The sequence below is a fragment of the Quercus suber genome, unplaced genomic scaffold, assembly GCF_002906115.3.
Source record: "Quercus suber isolate HL8 unplaced genomic scaffold, Cork oak 2.0 scaffold_860, whole genome shotgun sequence".
Lineage (NCBI taxonomy): Eukaryota > Viridiplantae > Streptophyta > Magnoliopsida > Fagales > Fagaceae > Quercus > Quercus suber.
This window is the reverse complement of record NW_027070290.1, coordinates 10,256-34,061: the sequence shown is the minus strand read 5'-3', so window position 1 is coordinate 34,061 and position 23,806 is coordinate 10,256. Positions and strand designations below refer to the sequence as shown.

General features: G+C 34.7%; 1 protein-coding gene across 1 annotated transcript; it reads right to left on the bottom strand.

Moving 5' to 3' along the window:
* Positions 1–17,244: 17,244 nt before the first annotated feature.
* Positions 17,245–18,027, bottom strand: LOC112003395 (uncharacterized). The gene has a single exon (XM_024035583.1). The coding sequence runs from the start codon at positions 18,025–18,027 to the stop codon at positions 17,245–17,247; it is 783 nt and encodes a 260-aa protein (XP_023891351.1).
* Positions 18,028–23,806: the final 5,779 nt, after the last annotated feature.

Below are 23,806 nucleotides of genomic sequence, written 5' to 3'. Positions count from 1 at the left end.
GTCCCTACATTTTCACACGATTTCCGTTTTGGTCCCTAAGTTTTATTTTTACCGCTTTTAGTCCCTATCCTGAAAAACGGTTCCATTTTTGTCCCTCCCGTTACATCGTAAACGGATTTTGCTGACGTAGCAAACGGAATTGATACAAAATGATAAAATAATAGCTACAGTGATCACTGTTATTTATTCCCGCCTTAAAAGTCACGTGTCCCTCACGTGACCATCCCTTTTTTTTGTTTTTTTTTTTTTTTTGATCAGAACGTAACCCTCCCTAACCCAAATAAAACCCAAAATGAAGCTATTCACACCTGAACACACATGACGGCAAGACCCAATCCCTAATCTCTTACCTTACCCGTTGCTCATCACAAACCATAGATTTGCACAAAAAACCCACAAGCAAGCTCAAAAAATCTCAAATCGGCAAGCATAATCACAGAGCTTCAGAGTGTTTGTGCTGAGCTGCGAAGGTATTATTTCTCTCCAACTCTCTCTCTCTCTCTCTCTCGTTATGTGTCTCTCTCTCTGTGTTATGAATGCCATCTGAATCTCAGCTGTTGGGTTTTGAGAATTTGGGTATTTTGAAATGTTGTGTTTTGTTATTGCTCTGGAATTTCAATCTCTCTGATTTATCTCTCTCGTTGTGTTTCATTTTGGGTTTTATTTGGGTTAGGGAGGGTTACGTTCTGATCAAAAAAAAAAAAAAAACAAAAAAAAGGGATGGTCACGTGAGGGACACGTGACTTTTAAGGCGGGAATAAATAACAGTGATCACTGTAGCTATTATTTTATCATTTTGTATCAATTCCGTTTGCTACGTCAGCAAAATCCGTTTACGATGTAACGGGAGGGACAAAAATGGAACCGTTTTTCAGGATAGGGACTAAAAGCGGTAAAAATAAAACTTAGGGACCAAAACGGAAATCGTGTGAAAATGTAGGGACGAAAATGTGCTTTTCGCCTTATTAATTTTCATATCACACTCAACACTATTCAATTTTTTTTATTTCTTTTACTCTCTTTATCTCTCTTCCTCATTATCTTCATCTCTCTCTTCATCCATAGCAATTTCTCTCTCTTCCACTCTCTCTTTCTCTCTTCACCCACAGTTCAAACTAGCTACCTCCACTATAATCAATACCCATCCCAAAATCAAACCCCATAGCAAAAAAATAAAAATACTCAACCACGAAAGCCATCACCCCCACAGCCCACCACCACTTGGAATCCACCACCGCCACAACCATCAACAGCCAACAAAATCACAAACCCATACCTAGAAACCCAAATTAAAAAACAAAAATAAAACAAACCAATCGAAATCAAATTGGAACCGCAACCCACTACCACCACCACCATTGCAACTCACAACCACACCAATCCAACTCACTGTTGCCATCCACCACCACACATATTGGAACCCACCATTGCATGACCTAGTAATCACAAAATCAACCGAAACCCAAGTCTGTCGACCCAAATCCAAATTCAAAATCACTCACTAAAATCATTGCCATGACTGCCAATATACAACTTGGAGGATGTAGTGGCAAGGAGAGAGAGAGAGAGAGAGAGAGAGAGAGAGAGTAATAGTGAATAAATAACCCCCTAAAACCTTTCTTTTTTTTTCGAGAAACTTGACCCCCTAAAACTTGCTATAGTAACTTCTTATAAAAAAAATTTAGGTATAGACACTCAAATTTGGATGTTTTAAATACATAGATGCTAATGCTCTTGTTGAGATTTAATGATTACTTCCCAACAACAGAGAATGGAGTAGCTAACTCATTAGTGTAAGTTGTATACGTTGTTATGCTTAAAAACATAACAAAAGCAAAGAAAAAATCTCCTCAAAAAAAAAAAAAAAAAAGTATTGGTAGAAACTGACCAATAAATCAAAATTATTCAATTATAAAGCTAATGTATTAATAGTTTTGTATCTCAGTAATATAATATAACTTTCTTTATTAAGATTTAAGAGAACTAGGATTCAAATCTCACATTGTTATAACTTTTGAATTAAAAAAAAAAAAAAGAAAAAAAAAAAAGAAAGGTGATATATAGAGAGTGAGACTTACAAGTTAATGCCATTAGACAATCGATCTTTGCTGTTCTAATGTGAACACTAAATAGGTAATGTTTATTAAGTGGGTCCTTTCTTTTGACGAGTACTTTATCTAGCTTTCTTCTTCTGACTAGTTGACATTAGTAATTTAAGTTCCCTTTGCCGAATGATTCAAAAATTCGGCCAAGCCGATCAATTCGGTCCGTATCATTGGCTTTGCCAAATTGCCACCAATGTTTGTTACTTTAAAGAAAGTCTCTAAAGTCTAAAGATACATTAATATATTCCACACTTCAACTCTGTTCTCTATAAATGAGTGCCATTTCCAGATACTCTGCATAAGCAATAAGAACAAAACACAGAGAGCAAAGAGCTGCAAAGTGCTACCACTTCATTTCCCCCTTAGAAGAATGGACACGAACAACTTCGCTGATCTTCGCCCCGACGGGTACATAGCTATCTCTTTTCTTTAGTTTTTTGTTCTGAGTTTGTCATGAATTCTACTAATAGTTCAAGTCCATTTTTGTGCTAAGTTCTATTCATACCAAGTTTAAACAAGAACTTTTTGGTGTTTTACTTACATATGCATTGCTATGTATAGATGCCTTAATCATTTACTTATTTTGGTGCTTTAATGATTAACAATTGCTTATATGCCATCAATTAATGTTCCATTTATCTTGCATATTCAAGTACAGTTTGGTGGGAAGGTTTTTTAAGCTGTATAGCCAAGAAGATTGTGGCACTAAATCTTGAATCCATCTTTAATCTTTTGTTTGTCTGTAGGACATTAGGATCACCTGTTCAATGCATCGATTTCAGATAACGAAAAAAAATGATCCTAGTCTTTTTTTGGTTTGGATTTGTTTGAAATTTTGACATATATATTGGTTTGTCTAAATTTTACTGTCCGAACTTTCTACCATGCCATTTTGTGTTCGGTGTAATATTTTGGTTTTACTTTTACCCGATACTACCCGACCCTGCTCTCTGTCTCTCTCTTTTATGGAAACTTTTAGTTTAAGGGCCAATAAAGATGATAGACATGAACTTTTATTTAAGGTGCCAATAAAGATTATGGACATTATTTTGTTAAAAAAAACTGTAGACATTATTTATTTATTTGATTTATTCTGTCTTTTACCTCACCTACTGTTCTTTAATTTTTGTTTTCCATCATTTCTATTTTTGGCATCCTATTTTTATTTTCTAAAATTTGAGCCTTTGTAGTTTATAATCTTTGGATTTTTTTTAAGTTCACCAAATTTGCATTATCATATCGTGAATGTTTCATAATAAAAATTGTATTAATTTTAAAAAATAATAATAATTGAAGTGACTAGTCGTTGTAGTCGATACAGATAAAATGAGGCCACTCTCTAACCACAAGACAACAAACTATATTAATATTTATAAAAAATATTATAGAAAATAAAATATTGTGCCCCTATTTTTTTTTTTTTTTTTTTTTTTTTTTTAAGATTTGTTGATATCCCTCTCAAAGCATTTTCTATTTAAGGTGAGAGAATATTTTAACTCTTGGGTTATATAGATTTTCCTCTCTCTCTTTCTCTCTGTTTCAACGTGTCTTCAGGGGCGGCTGCACATACATTTCAGGGGGTTCAAATGAACCCCCTGACTTGAAATATATATATATATATATTTATATAATATTGCTTTACTAATTTAATACTTTAAAAAATATTTTTGCACACTTTGTTTTAAATCTTGCACACTCTAATCACATATAATTAGCTTATCTCACAATCAAACAACAACTTATTGTATTATTTATGAATGGATGAGTGTGGTTGTGTGAGTTAATAATTATACAGTGCAAGTGGAGTTGAGTTTTTTCATTTAGTTTAAAATATTTTTATAAAAAAATGACAAATATATAACCACAATTGCATAAAAACAAAAATATTATACAAACTTAACAAAATAAAATGGTTGTACTTATATTGACAACAGATAATGAAAACTGATAATAAACTATCATGAGACGATTTCAAAATATTAAAACTCATAGAAGGAAATTGTAAAATTTCATATATTTGTGTGTTTTTTTTTTTTCGATAACTCGATATATTCAATTTTTTTTAAAATTAAATTTTTGTTTAATTTAAGTTTCTTAATGACCACCCTAGAAAAAATCCCTAGAGCCGCCACTGCGTGTCTTCCGCGCACCCATTTTTGTCTGGGCTCCTTTTTCTCAAGTTCAAGACCAGTCTCTTCCTCATTCCACTCTCTCTATTGTCCATTACCAAACTGTTCTCTCTTCAAAATCCCACACTTCAACCCGTCTGATAGATTCATGAAGAGCAGTGCAGCTGGCTCTCATCCAAATTTATCTCTCTTTGTGGAAACTTCTGTTTAGGCTTCCAAGAAGTTGAGGATAAGAATTGAAGGAAAATCTTTGATCTCGTGAAAGATTTTTGTTTTCTTAGCTGGGAAATAGTTAAAATTTGGGATTGATCAAATTATGGATGATTTTTGAGGGTCAACCCATCAAAAGTTTGTAACTTTGTTGATTCTTTGATTTTCTGATTATTTTTTCTATATTGTCAATCCAAGCATCCAACAGATTTGAGATTTCATGAATTTAACTTAACTAATAATAAATTTTAAACTTTTAAGAATAAAATCAAATTAAATTAAAAATTAATGCATGAATTCAATGCATCTCATGATTGAAGGCAACATTACCCCAATTTTAGTTAGGATTAGGAATATGTGATTCACTTCACTACTTCTGGTACAATTATGAAATAAGTTAGCTGCATTTTTAAGCATAAGACAAATATTTGGTTAGTCTGTTCCAAGTCCAACTTTGTTGAAAATTGAGACAATTAGTATCTTCACTGTCTTAATACATGCCAAATTTGCAAATGCACTGTGATACAGGTTGATTTAATTTCATTTTAAACTGTATGGTATATCATGTATGTATATGTATTCTGAAGCAATTTGTATTCTATTTTTAGAAATGAGCAAGAACTCCATTCATACACCAAATGGCTTGCTGTTTTTGGCTTTATGCTTGGATCTCTGCTTACCTTTCTTGGATGGAAGTATCAAAGCCCAAATGTATCTCTATTCGACATACATGGTGCAATCATGTTGCTCTTAATAATAGATGTATGTATCTTCACTATATCAATGGCAGTGACAATACTACCGAATTTCAACAGAATCCATCTCCCCTTCTTCAAGGGCGTGTTTCTCATTTCTGGAGTTCTTGCATGTGACTTAATTTTGTTGATGCTTGCTCCTCTTTTTGGGTGGTTCATCTTCACTATATGTGCATCTATTATAGTATTGTTACTTTATCGGTCACGCAGAGAGATTCTCCAACGCTGTCAAGAAATTCTTGAACAGATGTGGCACTCCACTTCTGAGGCATTTCACGGTTTATGTGATTGGTTTCAACAGAGTTTCCAAACAATTTGGACAGCACCTTTGCAAGCATCCAGTGGATCCTCAATGCCTACTCTCAACATGAAGGAGAAACATGTGCTGGGATCGGTAAATAATGTCTAGAGAGATCACATGTTTCTAATTTAGTACATTTGGTATACTAGTACTACTATACTATGGTCTATGGTTGACTCTATTTACGGGGTTCATCCTTATGTGAGCAGGAAGCATGGCATAGTAGATGTACAAAATAAATTTCTCTCTTATAGATAGATTTAAAAAATGGTATCACATTTAGAGGCAAAGGAATAATAAAATTTGTCTCGAATGATGTTGGGTGGATACAGAGAGCTTTGTGATTCTCTATGAATCCATGTCGAGCGGGTTCTTCAGCTGCTTAACTTATCTTGGTCTTCATCTGTAAGCTTTGAGATAAATTGTAGTTAAGGAGTCAAGTTGGTAGGCTCGGTTGTGGTTGGAGATTGACCTTGGTTGCGTATGTTATCAGCCATTAGGGTTCTAGGACAGCATAGTCCTTTTGTGTGGGCTGAACTTTGTTTGTAGCTTTGCTGCTAGGTGCTGCTGAGTTTTGAGTTGTTTGTATTCTCTTTTTGGTTTAATGACATTATCTTTTTCATTCAAAAATATTTTGGAAAGTTGTTATTGTGTTTAATTTAGCTTCAAATCCTTAAACGCAATTACTTAAAGAGATTATTGATAAAAACACATGGATTTGAATACGCAGTCTATTGACATTTTAGTTTATCCTGACCCTAAAAAAGAGAAAACTGGCCTTAAATAAAGAAGTTATTTGGGTTCTTTCTAGAAAGAAAAATGGCCAACACATGGATTGGGCCCAAATCACATAGTGATGGCCTGATGGGTCCAAAAAATTCAATGTATTCTTACTACAATCAAATAACTTCAAAACTAGGTATGATGGATTTACAAAGTCAGATGTTCAAGCTGCAAAATTGGTACAATAAGAAGCCCAAAATAATATGCAGAACAAAACCCACTTTGCTGAACTAGCCCAACGAAGTTAACTTGGTTTGTTTAAGACAATCATGATTTATGAGTATGGTCACTCCCTCTTCTTCACTGGCCAAATCTAGTTTCAATCCCATCACCACTCTTCCAAAATTATATCTCTACCGCGAGTTAATTTTCCCATACAACTGTAAATAAATGACTGCAAAACTTTCAATCCACATTTTTCAAGCACGTATGGCCTGTTTCAGGTTTTGAAATCATAAATTTTTCTTCCTAGCAAGCAAGCTTCATGGTGAATTTAGTGCAACTATTATTACATTAGATGTGACTCATATGAGTCACATGCATTTATAAAATTCATTATTCATTTATTTTGTTTGTGTGGTTTACATAGATTTTTAAAAATAAATAAATATCAGGTCTCAAATTTAGTTAAAACATGGGCGGCCCAACATAATTTGGAGTGTAATGCTAAAAAAAAAATGTAAAGCATTTTTATTTAAATATTAATAAAATAAAATTATTTAATACTAATCAAATCAAGGTTTATTTGATACATTAAATACATAGTTTGATAAATAATACAAACTTAAATAATGTTAATTTCATACATAGTTTGATGAATAACACCAACTTAACTAATTTTAATTTCATATAAAGAATTGAATATCATAGTTAAACCATAAATTTTAATGCATTTGAAACATTTTAGGGTTTCAATTGGGTTATGTTGCTATTGCTATCGTATTTTGGAAGTCTTGATAAAAATGAAAAGGGAAAATGTATTAAATTATTACAAAATGCTCATAATATGATATGACAATGACTATGATCTATAAATTTCAACAACCTAATTTATGAATGTTTAAATTTCTTTTTTATGATCGATGACAAGTCAATTTGTAATCTTATAATAAATTTGTGTTATTCTTAGCATCACTACTAAAAAAAAGTGCAGAACTATTTTAAGGGGTAATTTTTTCCCCCCTTTCTAGTGGGGGCTTTAGGCCTAGGCCTTGAGGTGGTAAAAATTGGAAAGAATTGGATTATAAAACTTTGGTTAAGCTCCTTTTCCATTTAGAATCCTACAATCTACAAGCGTTGAGGATATCATATGAACGTGCAATCCAATGTTTAAATTTTCAAAATTCACATCCGATAAAATGATATAAGAGGAGTTTAGAGAGAAATCTTTTCAAGACTTTTACCCCATTTATTTAAAATCTGCACAAAAATATTTTGCGTTAGTTCTTTTTATTTTTCTATTTTCTTCTTTGATAATTTGATAGGTAAGAAAGGGTAGATTTGAATCTTAGACATTTTAGTTAGAAACACCTAAAAGTGCTAGTTTAGCTGCAAAGCACTTTTATTTTATTTTTTATCTTTTCAAAAATAGATAAGCATTTCAAAATTTTAGGGATGACATAAATTCCTTGCCCCACTCGGTCAAACCTACCCTGTTTTATCCTGTATGAATTTTCCCTACCTTGATGGAACGATAGGCAGGGATAGGCTGGGCTGGGTTTTGACTACCTCATCCCATGTTGTTTTGTCCCAAGCATACTCGTTGTTTATCGTCAAAGTTGGTGTAATCATGTTTCTCTTAACAATAGATGATTGTACATGTACTAGAGCATTGGTAGCAGCAAACTACTAACTTCTAACCCAAGATATCTTCCTTACTTTAAAGGGGTCTTATTTCTACAGCTTTTGTGTCTAACTTGCTGCTTTTGATCCTTATTCCTCCCTTTGGGTGGTTCGTCTTTACCATATGTGTATTTATCCTCATATGTTTAGTTTATGGCTTGTACAAACCGATTCTCAAGTGTAATCAAGAATTTCTTGGATCAATTTCAAATTACACTTCTCATGCCATCCACATTTTATGTAACTGGTTCCGAGAGAGTTTTCAATTCCAAACAACCGCAAGCACCCTCTGAAGAATCCAATGAATCTCTCATGTTGACTCCCAACGAGATAGACACACAAGTTGTTGAAATTACATAATGCTTAACTGGAGCTTCACCTTAATGGCTAGGTTTTTTTTTTTTTTTTTTTGACTCAATCCTAACTAGGGGTGTCAATTTGGATTAGCATGTCAAGTTCGTGTAATATCAAGATAGGGGTATTCAACTAAATGCCTCAACCTGAACCCGACCTATTTAATAATCGTATCATGACTCTTCAACCATAACTCGACTTGTTAATGAAGTGGGTTGACATGAACTGACTCGCTCGACACATTTAATAAATGGGTCATGTTGGGTTAACACGGATGTAATACAACCCATTTCAACTTACTTAATATTAAATATAACATCTATATAAAAATAAGCTTTTTACATCCCGAAAGTAATGCATACACTTCAAGCCTTCAACCCACATTCAAAATAGCATAATTCAACAAAAATATAACATCCATTTAGAAATAAGTTCTTTACACTCTAAAAGAAGTGCATACACTTTAACCTAAATTCAAAGTAACAAAATTCAATAAACAGAACTTGCCAAATGCTAAGTATTAATATTGAAAGAGTCAATGCAAACAGTATACTAATCATGACTGGGTTTATAATGTTTCAATTTCCAATTATATCACTTGCAAGTTTTTGTAATTACTCACTTTTGTTTTTAAGTTTAAAATATAGGTTGGATATAAAAGGAATTTGATAAATCTAAAATAAAATAAATATTTATTTGTTATATAAGTTAAATGGGTTGTGTTAAATGAGTCATTTTGGGTTGACACAAATAAATTGGTGTGTCAAACCTGTCTATTACAGGTCACGCGGGCTAATTTGCTTATGACATATTTCTTATCGAGTCACTTTTGGGTTGACTCATTTATGACCCAAACCTGCTAAAGTTTAACCCTAACCTACAAAAACTTGTGTCATGTTCGCAGGTTAGGTCAAACATTAACACCCCTAGTCCTAACTCCTAAGCACATTATTGATAAAAAATTTTAATGTTTGCATCAATAGAATATGAATTGGTGAAGCTTGTGTCATTCGAACACATTTCCAGTTTTGGACAAGTGTAGTGTGTCCAGTGAAAAAAGCACTGAACACAAGCCGTATTCAATATGAATAACCTTGGTTTGAAGATATGGCCCAATTGAATGTGAACTAGTTTCTCTTTCATACTGACATGATTTGTATTTCCATGGTGTTTAGATTTGACGAGTTTGAGCTTTAAACATTAATGAATGCTCAAATTGATTCAAATACACACTCTAATGCAGTTCAGTTCCTCGTAATGATTCTGCTGGCTCAAAAAAAAGAAAAAGAAGAATATATATATATATATAAAGAAATAATTGGGCTTAATTAAACAAACCAATCCCGTTCTTGAAAAAAAGATAAGCACTTGGTTTGAGCTTAAATCTTATTTAGAAGCAGTACAAAGAATTCATTTATGGGCCTATTCTAAGCAAAATATAGCATTCTAGGATTTTTTTTTTTTTTTTATTGGACAGAATTTAATCCAAAACATCAAAAAAAAAATGTCAATTCAAATTGCAAAATTGGTTCAAAGAGAAAGCATAAATAAGGTAAATGACGCCCAGCTAGTTGAAAATTATAAAATACTCTAGGGGTATTGTTTGAGATGTTTTTTCATCATCAATGACAATTCTATATTTCCTAAAATGCAGAAATATGATAATGGGGTTGAGTAGTAGCATGTTCTGTTGGGCATTGGTGGTATCTGTTAGGGTCATATTTTCTATGTATTGGCTTATCTTTTGACAAAATGCAATTTACTTGTAATTGGGTAGATCTAAATTAAATTTAATGTATCAAGAAGTATGTTGCTCAAACATAACAAATGGTATCGTTAAAGACATGAAAATTGATCCAAGAAACAAGTGAAGAAAAGCTAATTTAGTGAAGCTCAACACTAGCATCTATCGAGGTTTAATGAAGAAGCTTGACACAAGCTTAACACAAGATTGATCTATCAAGATCTACAATTTCAGAATTCTCAAATCTAATATTTGGCCCATGATGACTTGGATAATTAAGGTTTCTCTCTTACAACCCTAGACCATATAAAAGGCTTATTTTAAAAGTCATCAAAGACACAGAGACTCAATTAGAGAACTCATACACACTATGAGAAGCTAATGCGTTTTGTGCGCCTTAGAGTTTTGTAATCAGGTGCCTTCAGATCTTCTACGTGCTTTGGAGTGAAAAACTTTGCAGCCAACAACAATCATTCAATTGCATGGTGTTAGTCACCTGGTGGGGTTTTTGTGTTGCAAGAGGTTTTTCTCATTTGTCAACAGATCACTATGTCTATTTATTTTCCACTACACTTAGTTTATTTGGTGATTTGTTGGTGCCTCCACGATTTGCATGTAATTTGACCTAATTAATCAATTTAGGTAACTAAATTAATTAACTAGGGTTAAATATATAGCCCAACAAGTGGTATCAGAGCGAGCACACTTTGATTATATTTTAATCATTGTTGTGTGATCCATTGACCCTCGTCATAAAAACTGTTGATTGTTTTGATTTGCATGGTCTTGTGATGAATGATGATGTTGATATTTAAGATGCCTATTGTAAGCTTTATAAATTTTGTATGAAATCTCTTAAAATTTCTGCAAAATTAAAAGCTAAATTTAAAAAGATCAAAATTTTAAAAAATGAATTGATTGCTAAATTGGATGAAGCAAATAACAGTGGTGTAATTTTTTGCTAACGAAGAAGAAAAATGCAAGGAAAAATAACTTTATTTCGCTGTCAATGGCAAAGTAAGCCAGAGTCCCAGAGAGAAGGTTTAGTTAGCAAAATAAAAGGTAAAGAAGTGATATCAGTTATGAGTTCAAATAAAAACCCGTTTTATCTTTACTGTTGTCAAAATATAGTGAAAGTAGCATTATCATAATTATATTCAAGCTTATTTTAGTTGGGTTTAAACAAAATTTAGGGTCAAAGAGTTTAAACTTTTATTTTAGGGGCTCATAATAAAATTTTAAAAATTATATATTAAAAAAAAAATTGGCCAAGTCAATTGAACCCCTGGCCTGCATACTATTTGAAACTAGTGTGCAGCTTAGTGCATATGCACAAGTACAATTAAAAACAATCAAAATTATATAGTTCAAATTATAATTTTTTTTAGAAGAGATTCAAATTATACATTGTATTAACTTATGATGAAGCGTAAGTTCGTCAGTTAGCAGATGGAGTCAATCCACAGTTCATATGTGTGTCTTCTCAAGGATGGTCACCGGTGTGGTGCCTGCCACAACGTCTCCGATGCCAAAGTCAATATCAAGAAATCTATTTGTAAGTATAAATCAAAGTTGCAGTATAGTAGTGAAATTGTCTGAGTATATTTTTTTGTACCTTGTGTTGATATTGTGAAGCCTTATATATGCTTTTGCAGCTCCTAGCCGTTGGAGTAGTTATGGTGGCCTTAATGCTCTCTTTAGTAATGTTTCATGCCCTGTTGTGTGGCTTCAACGTATCCTAACGGCTCATACAGCTGGTTCTGTAACCGCTCTGGGTATAATTGGCCATATTGAATGGCATAGCTGTCCTCGTCAATGACGAGAGTATTCTTTTGGCTCGTCAGACAATGTTCTTGTTCTGATTGATGAGATCATCATTGGGATATGGATTCGTTGGTCTCGTCAGCTGACCCCGATTCTATGGTTGTCATGATGTGTCATGACGACCATAGAATATGAAAGGTTTATGAGCTGTAAGCAACTCTTGGGGTTTTGCTCCGTTTTAAATGCATGGTGGCAGCGCTTTGCAGGTTGTGGCTTACGTGGCATATTTTGATTGGTGGGGTTAATGCTCTAATTTGTGGGACTATTGGGTTTCCTGCTGGTTCTCAGTTTTTCAAGCCTTGTTTTAAACTTCTTTTCTTCCCATTTTTGTTTTTACCATTCTCAAAAACTCCTAATCATTGCTCTGAGCATTTTCTTTACTAATTTCCTTCTGCAGAAAAATCTAAATGCCAAGGAGTCGCTCAAAACGATTGCTGCTAGATCTGTTGAAGCCTTCCAGACCACTGACGAATATAACACGGTGCTCTTCAGTTAGTACTTTAAAGGGTTTAAGCTTCTCAGAAGGTATCTAGCCAAACACCCCACAGGAGTTGATATGGAGAGCTTGGACCTAGAGGAGGTGGACAAGGAAATGGCAATTGACGAGGCTGCCCAATCCTCCGTTCCCAAAGGCGACGTCCCTGAGAACGCTCCTGTTGATGGTGCCTCTGCTGGTGACTCCCCCGCAATCATCGATGCCTGAATCTGTTACTTGCAAGAATTTTCTTCTCTATTTTTTGGTTATTTCCCGTTTTGAGCTTGTTGTAAATCTAATTTCAAAACAATTTCCTTTTAATCTACTCTGGGAACAGGATTTTTAGCCCAGCATTTATGGGCTTTTAGATGTAAGAACACTGGTAATTAACTTTAACTTAAACTTGAGGTTGCATACTTACTTGTCGTTGTGATTATGGATTTATTCTTTCATGACTTGCTTGTGCTGTCTAGCATTCGTCAGTGTCTTGTACTTAGTAAAAAATTTTAGTTGTTCTAATTCTATAGCATCGTCAGTAACTTACATCCATCAGGGCAGAATCTTGTTACTTAGCCTTTTAGGTTTTTGTGACTTGCATTATTCTTAGGGATGTTGTCATTCTTCATGTTCGTCAGTAACTTACATCCGTCAAGGCAGAATCTTGTTACTTAGCCTTTTAGGCTTTTGGTGACTTATAATTGAATAAACTTGCTTGTAGAGAAACATTAGCTAAATAACTCATTTATTAATTTCAATAATGAATACATTTAACTGTTACATCTATTGATGGTATTTCTTCAAGTGTTCAATGTTCCATGGCCTCGGGAGTCTTTGTCCGTCTAAGGTTTCCAGGTGATAGCTACCTTATCTGGAGTAATGGATAACTCAGTAGGGTCCATCCCATGTAGGGTTGAGCTTTCCTTGAGTAGGATCTCTGGTCGCTGTGGTTACTTTGCGCAGGACGAGGTCACCAATGTCAAGTTGCCTGAGTTTTACCCTTCTGTTGTAATAGTCAGTCATCTTCTGCTGGTACTTCGCCATTATACTGCAGGCTTTGTCCTTCACTTAGTCTAGACAGTCCAGGTTGAGTCACAGACAATCATCGTTGGCTTCTTCGTTGAATACTTCTCAACTGGTGCTGGTTACTCCTACCACGACCGGGATCACTACTTCAGTGCCGTAGATGAGTCTGAAGGGGGTCTCTCCCATCAGGGTTCTTGCTATAGTTCTATAAGCCCACAAGACATTGGGCAATTCTTCTGGCCAGGCACCATTCGCATCATCTAGCTCGGTTTTTATGATCTCAAGCAGTGTACGGTTCATCACCTCTGTCTGTCCATTCGCCTATGGATGTTCTAGCGATGAGAACTGGTTCTTGATGCCCAGGCCTGAACAGAAGTCCTTGAAGCCTTGGCTGTCGAACTATCGTCCATTATCTAATATGATCGTCCTCGGAATCTCGAACCTGCAAATTATATTCTTCCATATGAAGTTTCGGATCCTTGCTTCAGTGATGGTCGTTAATGGCTCTACTTCAACCCATTTCGTAAAGTAGTTAATAGCAACTAGTAAGAATTTTACCTGACCTTTGTCTAGGGGCAGTGGGCCAATGATGTCGATTCCCCATTGTGCAAACAGCCACAGGGACGTTATCGTCGTCAGTCTCTCTGCCAAAAGTTATTGGACATTCCCGAACCGTTGACACTTGTCACACTTCTTGACGAACTCTGATGCGTCCACCTGCATAGTAGGCCAAAAATAACCTATTCAAATGATCTTGCTCACTAGGGATCTAGGGCTAGCATGTTCCCCACAAACTTCTTCATGGATCTCTTGTAGGATGTACTTGGCTTCTCCTTCGTTAACACACTTCAAGTAAGGCATAGAGAAACCTCTCTTGTATAGGTTGTCATTGAGGATCGTGAATCTGGCTACCTTCTTCTTGATCTTCCTGGCCTCGTCTGTATTTGGAAGGAGGTGCCCGTCCTAGAGGAAAGATACGATGGGCATCATCCAACTCTCTGTGCTCTGGATTGCGAATGTTGGAACTTCTTTAATACTAGGGTTTTTCTAGATTTCCATCATCAAGTCCACGCTCGTCGCCCCTTCTTTTGACGATGCTATCTTCGAGACTTCGTCTGCCACCATATTCTGGCTTCTAGGTATCTGTACAAATTCCACTTCATTGAACTCCTGAGTCAGATGCTTCATCAGCCTAAGGTACTTCTGCATTCTCTTTTCCTTTGCTTCATATTCTCCCTTGATTTGTCCAATTACCAGTTTTGAATCATTTTGGACTAACAAGTTCTTAGCCTCAAACACCTTTTCGAGCCTCAATCCCGTCAAGATTCCTTCGTACTCGACCTCATTGTTAGTGGCCGAAAATTTCAGCTGAACTCCATACTTTAGTACTTCTCCATCTGGGGTGATTATGATGACCCCTACCCCTCCTCTTTTAGGCTGATGAACCGTCTGTCTGTATCGTCCATTTCTTGGTTTCATTGGTGAGATCATCCTCGTCTAGGGAAGTGAACTCGGCGATGAATTCCACCAAGGCTTATGCCTTAATGGCTGCCCTAGGATGGTACTCGATGTCAAATTGACTGAGTTACAATTGCCCACTGAACTATTCTTCCAGCTGCTTCATGTTTGTTCATGGACTTTTTGATAGGTTGGTCCGTCATCATCAGGATTGGATTTGCTTGAAAATACTGTCACAGTTTTCGTGAGGCAACTATTAATGCGAATGCAATCTTCTCAATCTTTGGATACTTAGACTTGGCCCCTTGGAAAGCTAAGCTGGCATAGTAAACTGAGAGCTGTTTCTTGTCTTCTTCTCGAATCAAAGCTGCGCTCACGGCTGTATTTGATATCGCCAAGTATAAATATAGGTTTTCTCCTTCTTTGGAAGGACTCAAGAGGGGTGAGTTGCTCAGATAACACTTGAGTTCCTGAAACGCTACTTCACACTCGTCTGCCCAGGTGAATGCCTGCTTCAAGGTCTCGAAGAAGGGGAGGCATTTGTCCATCGCACTAGAGACGAACCTATTAAGAGTTACAATTCTTCCTGTGAGCTTTTAGACTTCCTTGACGGTCCTAGGTGATGCCATGTTGATTATGGCTTGCACCTTCTCCAGGTTTGCTTCTATTCCTCTTTGGGACACCATGAATCCTAAGAATTTGCCTGAAGCTACACCAAAGGCACACTTATTAGTTTTCAACTTCATCTGGTATTGTTTGAGGGTGGTGAATGTCTCCTTCAGGTCGTCCAGATGGACAAGTTCTTCCCTACTCTTGATGAGCATGTCATCCACGTATACTTCCATATTCTTGTTGATCTGTTTGCTAAACATTTTATTCACTAACGTCTGGTAAGTAGCTCCTGCATTCTTTAATCCAAAAGGCATTACTTTATAACAATAGAGCCCCTAGCTTGTGATGAAAGTAGTCTTCTCTTGATCTTCCTCAGCCATTTTTATCTGGTTGTATCTTGAGAAAGCATCCATGAATGTCAACAACTTATGTCCAGCAGTAGAATCCACAAGCTGTTCTATCCTTCGTAGAGGAAAACTATCATTCGAGCATGCTTTGTTCAGGTCCGTGAAGTCCACACACATTCTTCACTTCCCATTTGCTTTCTTCACTAGGACAACGTTTGCAAGCCAATCAGGATAGTATACTTCCCGGATGAACCCTGCCGTCAACAATTTGTTAACTTCGTCTGTAACCGCCTGGTCTCGTTCTAGAGCAAAGACTCTTTGTTTCTGCTTGTTGGGCTTCCTCACTGGGTCCACGTTCAACTTGTGCTGAATGACTTCTGGGGATATGCTTGGCATGTCCTCGTGGCTCCAGGCGAAGACATCTTGGTTCACTTTTAGGAACTGGACGAGCCTTGATTTCATCTCAAGACTTAACGTCGTCCCTATCCTTGTCGTCTTGGTTGCCTCTCCTTCGTCCAGTTCCACTGTTTCCAAGGCTTTCATTTTGTCTTCTTCTTCCTCTTCAATCATCCATGTGTGATTCTCCTTCGCAGCCAAGATGGCTTGGTAGCATTCTCTGGTCAAGACCTGATCCCCTTTTACTTCTTCGACCCCGCTGTCCTTTGGGAACTTCACCTTCAGGCAATAGGTGGACGTGGCTACCTTCCATTTGTTGAGTGAGGGTCTCCCAATAATCACATTGTAAGATGAGGGGCAATCTACCACCAAGAAGTCTATTTGACTGGTTAACTGCCTCGGGTAAGTCCCCACTGTTACTGTCAACGTCACTATGCCCTTAGGATATACTCTGTCTCCACTGAAACTGACGAGAGGGGAGTCAAATGAGCACAATCTCTTTGGATCTAACTTTAGCTGCTGAAGAGCAGGGAGGTAGATGATGTCTATGGAGCTACCGTTGTCTACGAGGATCCTTTTGGTATTAAATCCCTCAATAGTCAGCATTATAACCAAAAGATCATTGTGAAGCTGCTTCACTCCCCTAACATCTGCTTCATTGAAAGACATATCCTGGTTGGTCCGTCTTTGATTGGACGAAGGTATCATGTAGACGCTGTTTACGTGCCTTTCACATGCTTTCTTGAGGGATTTGAATGACCTACCCAAGAATGGTCCTCCTGCTATTGTATTAATTTCCCCGATAATATCTTGGGAAGGCTGGGAGGTGTTATCTTCATCTCTGGATGAGGATCCCTTCTGATTTTTGTTACCGTTCTGGAATCTGCTAGACTTCCCTTTCTTCACATACCTTTGTAACTTTCCTTTCCTTATCATGGTCCTTATGAAACTGACAGTCTTCGGTGTAGTGACCATGGTCCCTATGAAACCGACAGTACTTGTTCTTGTCACAAACGTTGGGAGATGAATGCAATGGCCTTGGCCATTTAAGGAAGTGCTCGTCCTTAGTATGCGTTAAAATTTTGTCAACGGGCATAATTAGAGGGGTAAATTCTACTGTTCGAGAGCTTTTATCGTCTCTCCTTCTATTCCCGTCATTGGTCCAACGATCTGGACGCTCCCTCTTCTGCCCCCTACGCTCGTCGTCCTTCCTCCCTTTGTCTCCTGGCTTCTCTATCTCCTTTATGGCTGCTAATGCGTCTTCAGCATTCATGTATTTCTGCGCCTTCAGGAGCATCTTTGCCATCATTTTTGGAGGATTCTTCGTGAGCGAAGCCACGAGATCTCTGGACCTTAATCCTACTTTGAAAGTCGTCAGCTGCACCTTATCATCAACTTCATCTACTTCCAAGGTTTCCTGAGTGAAGTGTTTAACGTAAAACCTCAGGGTTTCTTTCTCTCCCTGCCTAATGGTAAGTAAGTAGTCTACTGGCCTCTTGGGGCGCTGCCCCCCAATGAAGTGACGTAAAAAGGCATTGCTCAACTGGTCAAAGCTGTCAATGGACGATGTTGGCAACTTTGTGAACCATTCTCTTGCAGCTCCGTTGAGAGTAGTGGGGAAGGAACGACACAATATCTTGTCTGGGGTTTGTTGGAGGCCCAGCGTCATTTTGAAGGTATTAAGATGATCCTAAGGGTCTTTTAACCCGTCGAACAGCTCAGTTTGAGGAAGACGAAATTTCGTCGGTACTAGGCACTCTAGAACTGCCGTAGTGAACGGTGAATCCATGGCTTTGACCATTCTATCCACGCTCCAGTCCATTCTCTCCTTGATGGCATTTCTTAACTTGCCCATCTCTTTCCTCATCTCTCGTAGAAGATCTGAATTCTGTTCATCAGGAGTGGTGGGTCTTTGCTGATTACTTCTCCTGTGGCTATCTCCCTTATCCTCTAGATTGCCCTTGGACCGATTCTCCTCCTATTGAAGCCGTAGCTTCATTTCTTGATTTTGTCTAGTAAGTTCTTCAACAGTGGCCGCAAGAGCTTAGACTTGCTGAACCAAGGCTGCGAAATCTTGATTGGACTCCATCTGAAAAATAGAAACTGTGTTTTCGGACTGGAATACAAAAAAGGCTCAAAGTTCCCCACAGACGACGCCAAACTGATGAAGCGTAAGTTCGTCAGTCAGCAGATGGAGTCAATCCACAGTTCACGTGTGTGTCTTCTTAAGGATTGTCATCGGTGTGGTGCCTGCCACAACATCTCTGATACCGAAGTCAATATCAAGAAATCTATTTATAAGTATAAATCAAAGTTGCAGTATAGTAGTGAAATTGTCTGAGTATATTTTTTTGTACCTTGTGTTGATATTGTGAAGGCCTTATATATGCTTTTGCAGCTCCTAGCCATTGGAGTAGTTATGGACCTATGGTGGCCTTAATGCTCTCTTTAGTAACGTTTCATGCCCTGCTGTGTGGCTTCAATGTACCCTAACGGCTCATACAACTAATTCTGTAACCGCTCTGGGTATAATTTGCCATATTGAATGGCATAGCTGTTCTCATCAATGACGAGAGTATTCCTTTGGCTCGTCAAACAATGTCCTTGTTCTAATTGATGAGATCGTCATTGGGAGATGGATTCGTTGGTCCCGTCAACTTACATTTTTTAAACCATGCATTTTTAGAATATGTAATGATTTCTCATTTTAGACTTTTTGGTTTTGCACACAATAATTCATTTGCCACAAAAATTTAAATTAAAAAAAAAAAAAAAAAGTAGATGGACACGTAATGAAGAATTAGACCTCAATTAAAAATCTAATTAAATTTGTACTCTTTGATTTTCACATTTAATAATTTACTTAATACAAAATTAAAAATTAAATTAAATACGTAGTACAAAATTGAGAATACAGTTAAAATCTAATTAGAGATAAAATTGAGAGAATAAATAATATAAGATGGACAAACAGTAGATATTTAAACTAAAAGGCTAGCTTTTAATTACTTGACAAGCCCACACAAATTAATGGCTTGGAATTTTTTCAATCCTTTCTGCTTCACGCGCACGGTTATCTATAAGCTTTTTGCGAGGGATAATTTTGTAAAAGAGTTCCTCTCCTTTGATGTTATAGACCTGGCTGACTTCAAGTGTTCAACCTACAATCATTGAGTTTCGGCTTTATCAATCTTTGCTGGCAAATGATCATTGACGTTCGGCTCTATCCATGCGTTACTTTGAGATTCCCAATTGTTGAGCCCCTAGCCAATTCTTTTTGGGCTTGACTCAAATATACCCTACAGTATATATTAATTTATAAGAATTAAGATTTAAAATTTTGGGTCCAATATTTCCTTTTATTATTATTATTATTATTATTATTTTGCCTTTATCCACAAAATTGGAAACGACCATCCCACGTTTGGAAACGACCATCCCACGTTTTGCCCAAAGAGCCCAAAAAAAATAAAATGGTCACCTAGCTCTTATCTGAGGTTGGTGTCCTTTCCTCAGGAAAAAAACGAAACTCTCTTTGGAATAACAAAATAAAAACAAATCTCTCAAAAAAAAAAAAAAAAAGGTGCAAATGACTTCTAATTATAATAGAGTTTGGCATGGCACGTTGATTTTTTTTTTTTTTACCAAAAATTAAAAGTTTAGCTAATCTGGTTTTGGATTTTACCGTAACATTAAGGTAATTGATTCATTTATAATTTTTTTTTTAACATTACATTAATTTAAGAGTAAAAGATATATATCATATCACCTTAATTACACCACATTCTTAAATGGAATGATATTACATTACTTATTAGTGGGGATATAATAATTGTTGAATCGACAAAATTGCCCATACTAAAAAAATTTATTTTAATCATGAGAATTACTAAAATATCAAAAAACCTCTAAAATACCCCCCGAAAACTTGTAAAATGACCAAAATGCACTTGAAACCTCTTAAATTACCAAAATACTACCAAAACTTCTAAAATAACCAAAATACTCCCAAAACTTTCAAAATGACGAAAAATGTCTTGAAACCTCAAAAATGACAAAACAATATCTCAAAACCTCTAAAATCACCAAAATACTCCCTAAAACTTCGAAACAACCAAAATACTCTGAAACCTCTTGAATGACCAAAATAATCTTGAAAACCTCTAAAATGAACTAAAATACTTCAAAACCTCTAAAATGACCAAAATATCCCTAAAACCTGTAAAATGATTAAAAAAATCCCCAAAATAGTAAAAATGACCAAAATGCCCTCAAATATTCTAGAATGTGCAAAAAACCCTGAAACCTCAAAAATTACCAAAATACGCCAAATCCATTTGAATGACTAAACTACCCTGAAACTTTTTAACTAGCCTAAAATACCCAAAACCTTCGAAATAACCATAAGTTTTAGGTTATTTTATGTCATTTAGTAGTTTCAAGGGTATGTATTTTGGTCATTTTTAAGGTTTCAGGATTTTTTTTTTTTTTTTGGCCATTTTAGAGGTTAAAGATGATTTTGGCCATTTTAAATATTTTCATCATTTTAAAGGTTTCAAGGGAATTTTGGTCATTTTAGAGGTTTTAAGGGTATTTTCTTCATTTTGTGGTTACAGGGGTAGTATGGTCATTTTTGAGATTTTAGGAGTATTTTGGTCATTTTAGAGGTTTCAAGTTTTTTGCTCATTCTTGAGGATTTGAGAGCATTTTGGTCATTTTAGTGATTTTTGGGTGTATTTTAATCATTTTAGATGTTTTGGGATATTTTGGTCATTTTAGAGGTTTCGGGAGGTTTTTACTTATTCTAGTAGTTTCAGGAATATTTTGGTCATTTGAGAGGTTTCAAGGTTATTTTAGTCATTTGAGATTCTAGGGCTATTTTGGACATTTAAGATGTTTCAGGGTATTTTTTATTTTTATTTTTTTGTCGTTTTGAGGTTATTTCGGTAATTTTAGAGATTTCGGGGGTATTTTGGCCATTTTAGAGATTTCGGGACTATTTTGGTCATTTTGAGGTTTCAGAGGGTATTTAGGTCATTTTCATTATATTTAAGGTATTTTTGGTAATTTAAGAGGTTACATAGATATTTTGGCCATTTCTTAGATTTCAAGTGTTTTTTTTTTTTTAAATGTTTTAGGGGTAATTTGGTCATTTTGGGTCTTTCAAGGATATTTTTTGGTTCAAGGGTAATTTTGGTATTTTTTGGTGTTGAGGCTATTTTCAATCAATTTGTTATTATAATAATTTCTAAGAATTTTAATGAATCGATTATATGAATGTTACATTCTTGGATTATGATTGGAATGTAATTTAATGAACTAATGTGATTACAAGAATCAAAGATTACAACAATGTAACATTACACATTGACGTAACATCAAGCGAACCAAACACCCCCTATAAGTATTGTTTGGGTGTCCTTTTGTCATTAATAATAGTTAGATATCTTCTGTGTTGCATTGAATTCTCAATTATATGAATTAAATAATCTATTTAATGAGCAAGCAATGAAGCTGTTTGTTCTTAACACAATTTTGGGTGAATATTTTCAGAATAGATGATATTTGTTTGTTGTTAAAGAAGTTTTATGTGTGAGTTATAGATCATGAAAACAACCATTGAAAACGGAACTTAACCATTGTAAAAAATAATTTAGTTCCTCATATGGATTTCAAAAAAAACTGTCAAATATTTATAAATCATGCCAATGGTTGGTAAGGACCAAAATCAACCATTTGTTAACTTATTTATAGAGTGGTTATTGGTGTACTTACAATTCTAATTTCTGCTGCAACTGTAGAATGGGCATTTTCAACCATAAAGATTGTCAAAACTAAGTTTCCCAACAAAATGAAATGATTTTATAGCAAAAGTTTTGATTTAGTAAATTAAAATGGAAATTATTGTGATATTTAGCATATGATTGATCATAAATAATTTTTTGTATTCAAGAGAAAAAAAATCATGTTCTTTTATATGTATTATAGATGATTAAGTTGAAATGTATTAAAAACAATAATTTTGTGTCTTTTGATGTGTGTGTGTGTATATATGTATATTTTAATATTGGATATAGGCTCATTTTACTTTTTATATAATTTATTTATTTTGACTTTTAGCATATTTTTATTTTTATTGATTAAATAAATTTAGTCATGTCTAAAGATAAAATCATGGTTCCATCCATGTAGACGGTTATCTTTACCCTTATTTGGATGTTTGAAAATTAAAATGAAAAAGAGAAAAAATGATATGACAACGTCATATAAATTGGATATTATACCTCTTGTTTGTTCCTTTAATATATATATATATTGAAATAAAAATAAGTTCAATAATCTTTTTTTCTTGATTATGATATAAAATATTAGAAGTGTTTGCATTAAAAAAAAAGAAAAAAGGATAAAATGCAAATTGTATCCTTTAAGGGGTGTTTGGTTCACCGTAATGTTAAATTACATCGTAATATTATATTATTGTAATATAATCTCAATACAAAAATTCAACATTATATTGTTTTAAAATGTGATGGGATTAAGGTGTTGTGATATATTTTTTAATTTTAGATTATGACAATGTCAAAAAAAAAAAAAAACAAAAATCTTAATGTCACATCATCGTAATGTGCATTACATCAAGGGCACATCACAGCAAACCAAATAGCCTTTTAAGTTTGACTAAAATTCATTTCAATTTTTTAACTTTACTTTTGTTTTAATTAAGTCCTCTAAGTTTTAAATTTATTTAATTTAGAATTTCTATTAAATTTTGTTAAAAAATTGGCATTAAAAAAATTGTTTTCACAAGGAAAAAAAATCTATAAATTAATATAATATTTTATGTGAGTTTTTTTTTTTCAAATTTTTTTTTCATTAGTTATTTACATACTTAAAGGGAAATTTTTTTTTTAACAAAATTGGGCAATAAAATGAATTTAATAAATTTGAAATAGGACAAAATTTAACTACAAAATTAGTTGTAGCCTAAGACTACAACCTTACTCAATAAAATAAATATTACTACATATTTTGTAAATCTAGCCGTTGAATTGCATGTTCTTTACACTCTAAATATACATGTCAAATTTCATGTCAATTGGATATTATTTACTATATGATCTATAAGTTTATATTTTATGCATAATTTTAAACTAAAAAAACTAACAATTAAAATAATTTATTGATGATATAGTTATTGATTTTTAATTTTCTTGAAATCTTGCAAGTATGGAGGATATAAGAAGAAAATGTAATCTAATGGTAGAATTTTCAAAATTCACTTCCAATAAAAGATATTGAGTAAGGTTGTAGTTTAAGACTACAAACAATTTTGTAACTAAATTTTGTCATTTAAATATAAATGACATTAAAATATAAATGACTTAATTGAATCAAAGTAAAATCAAACTTAACACAATTTTTTTGCCTAAAAAGAAAATAGAAGTGCT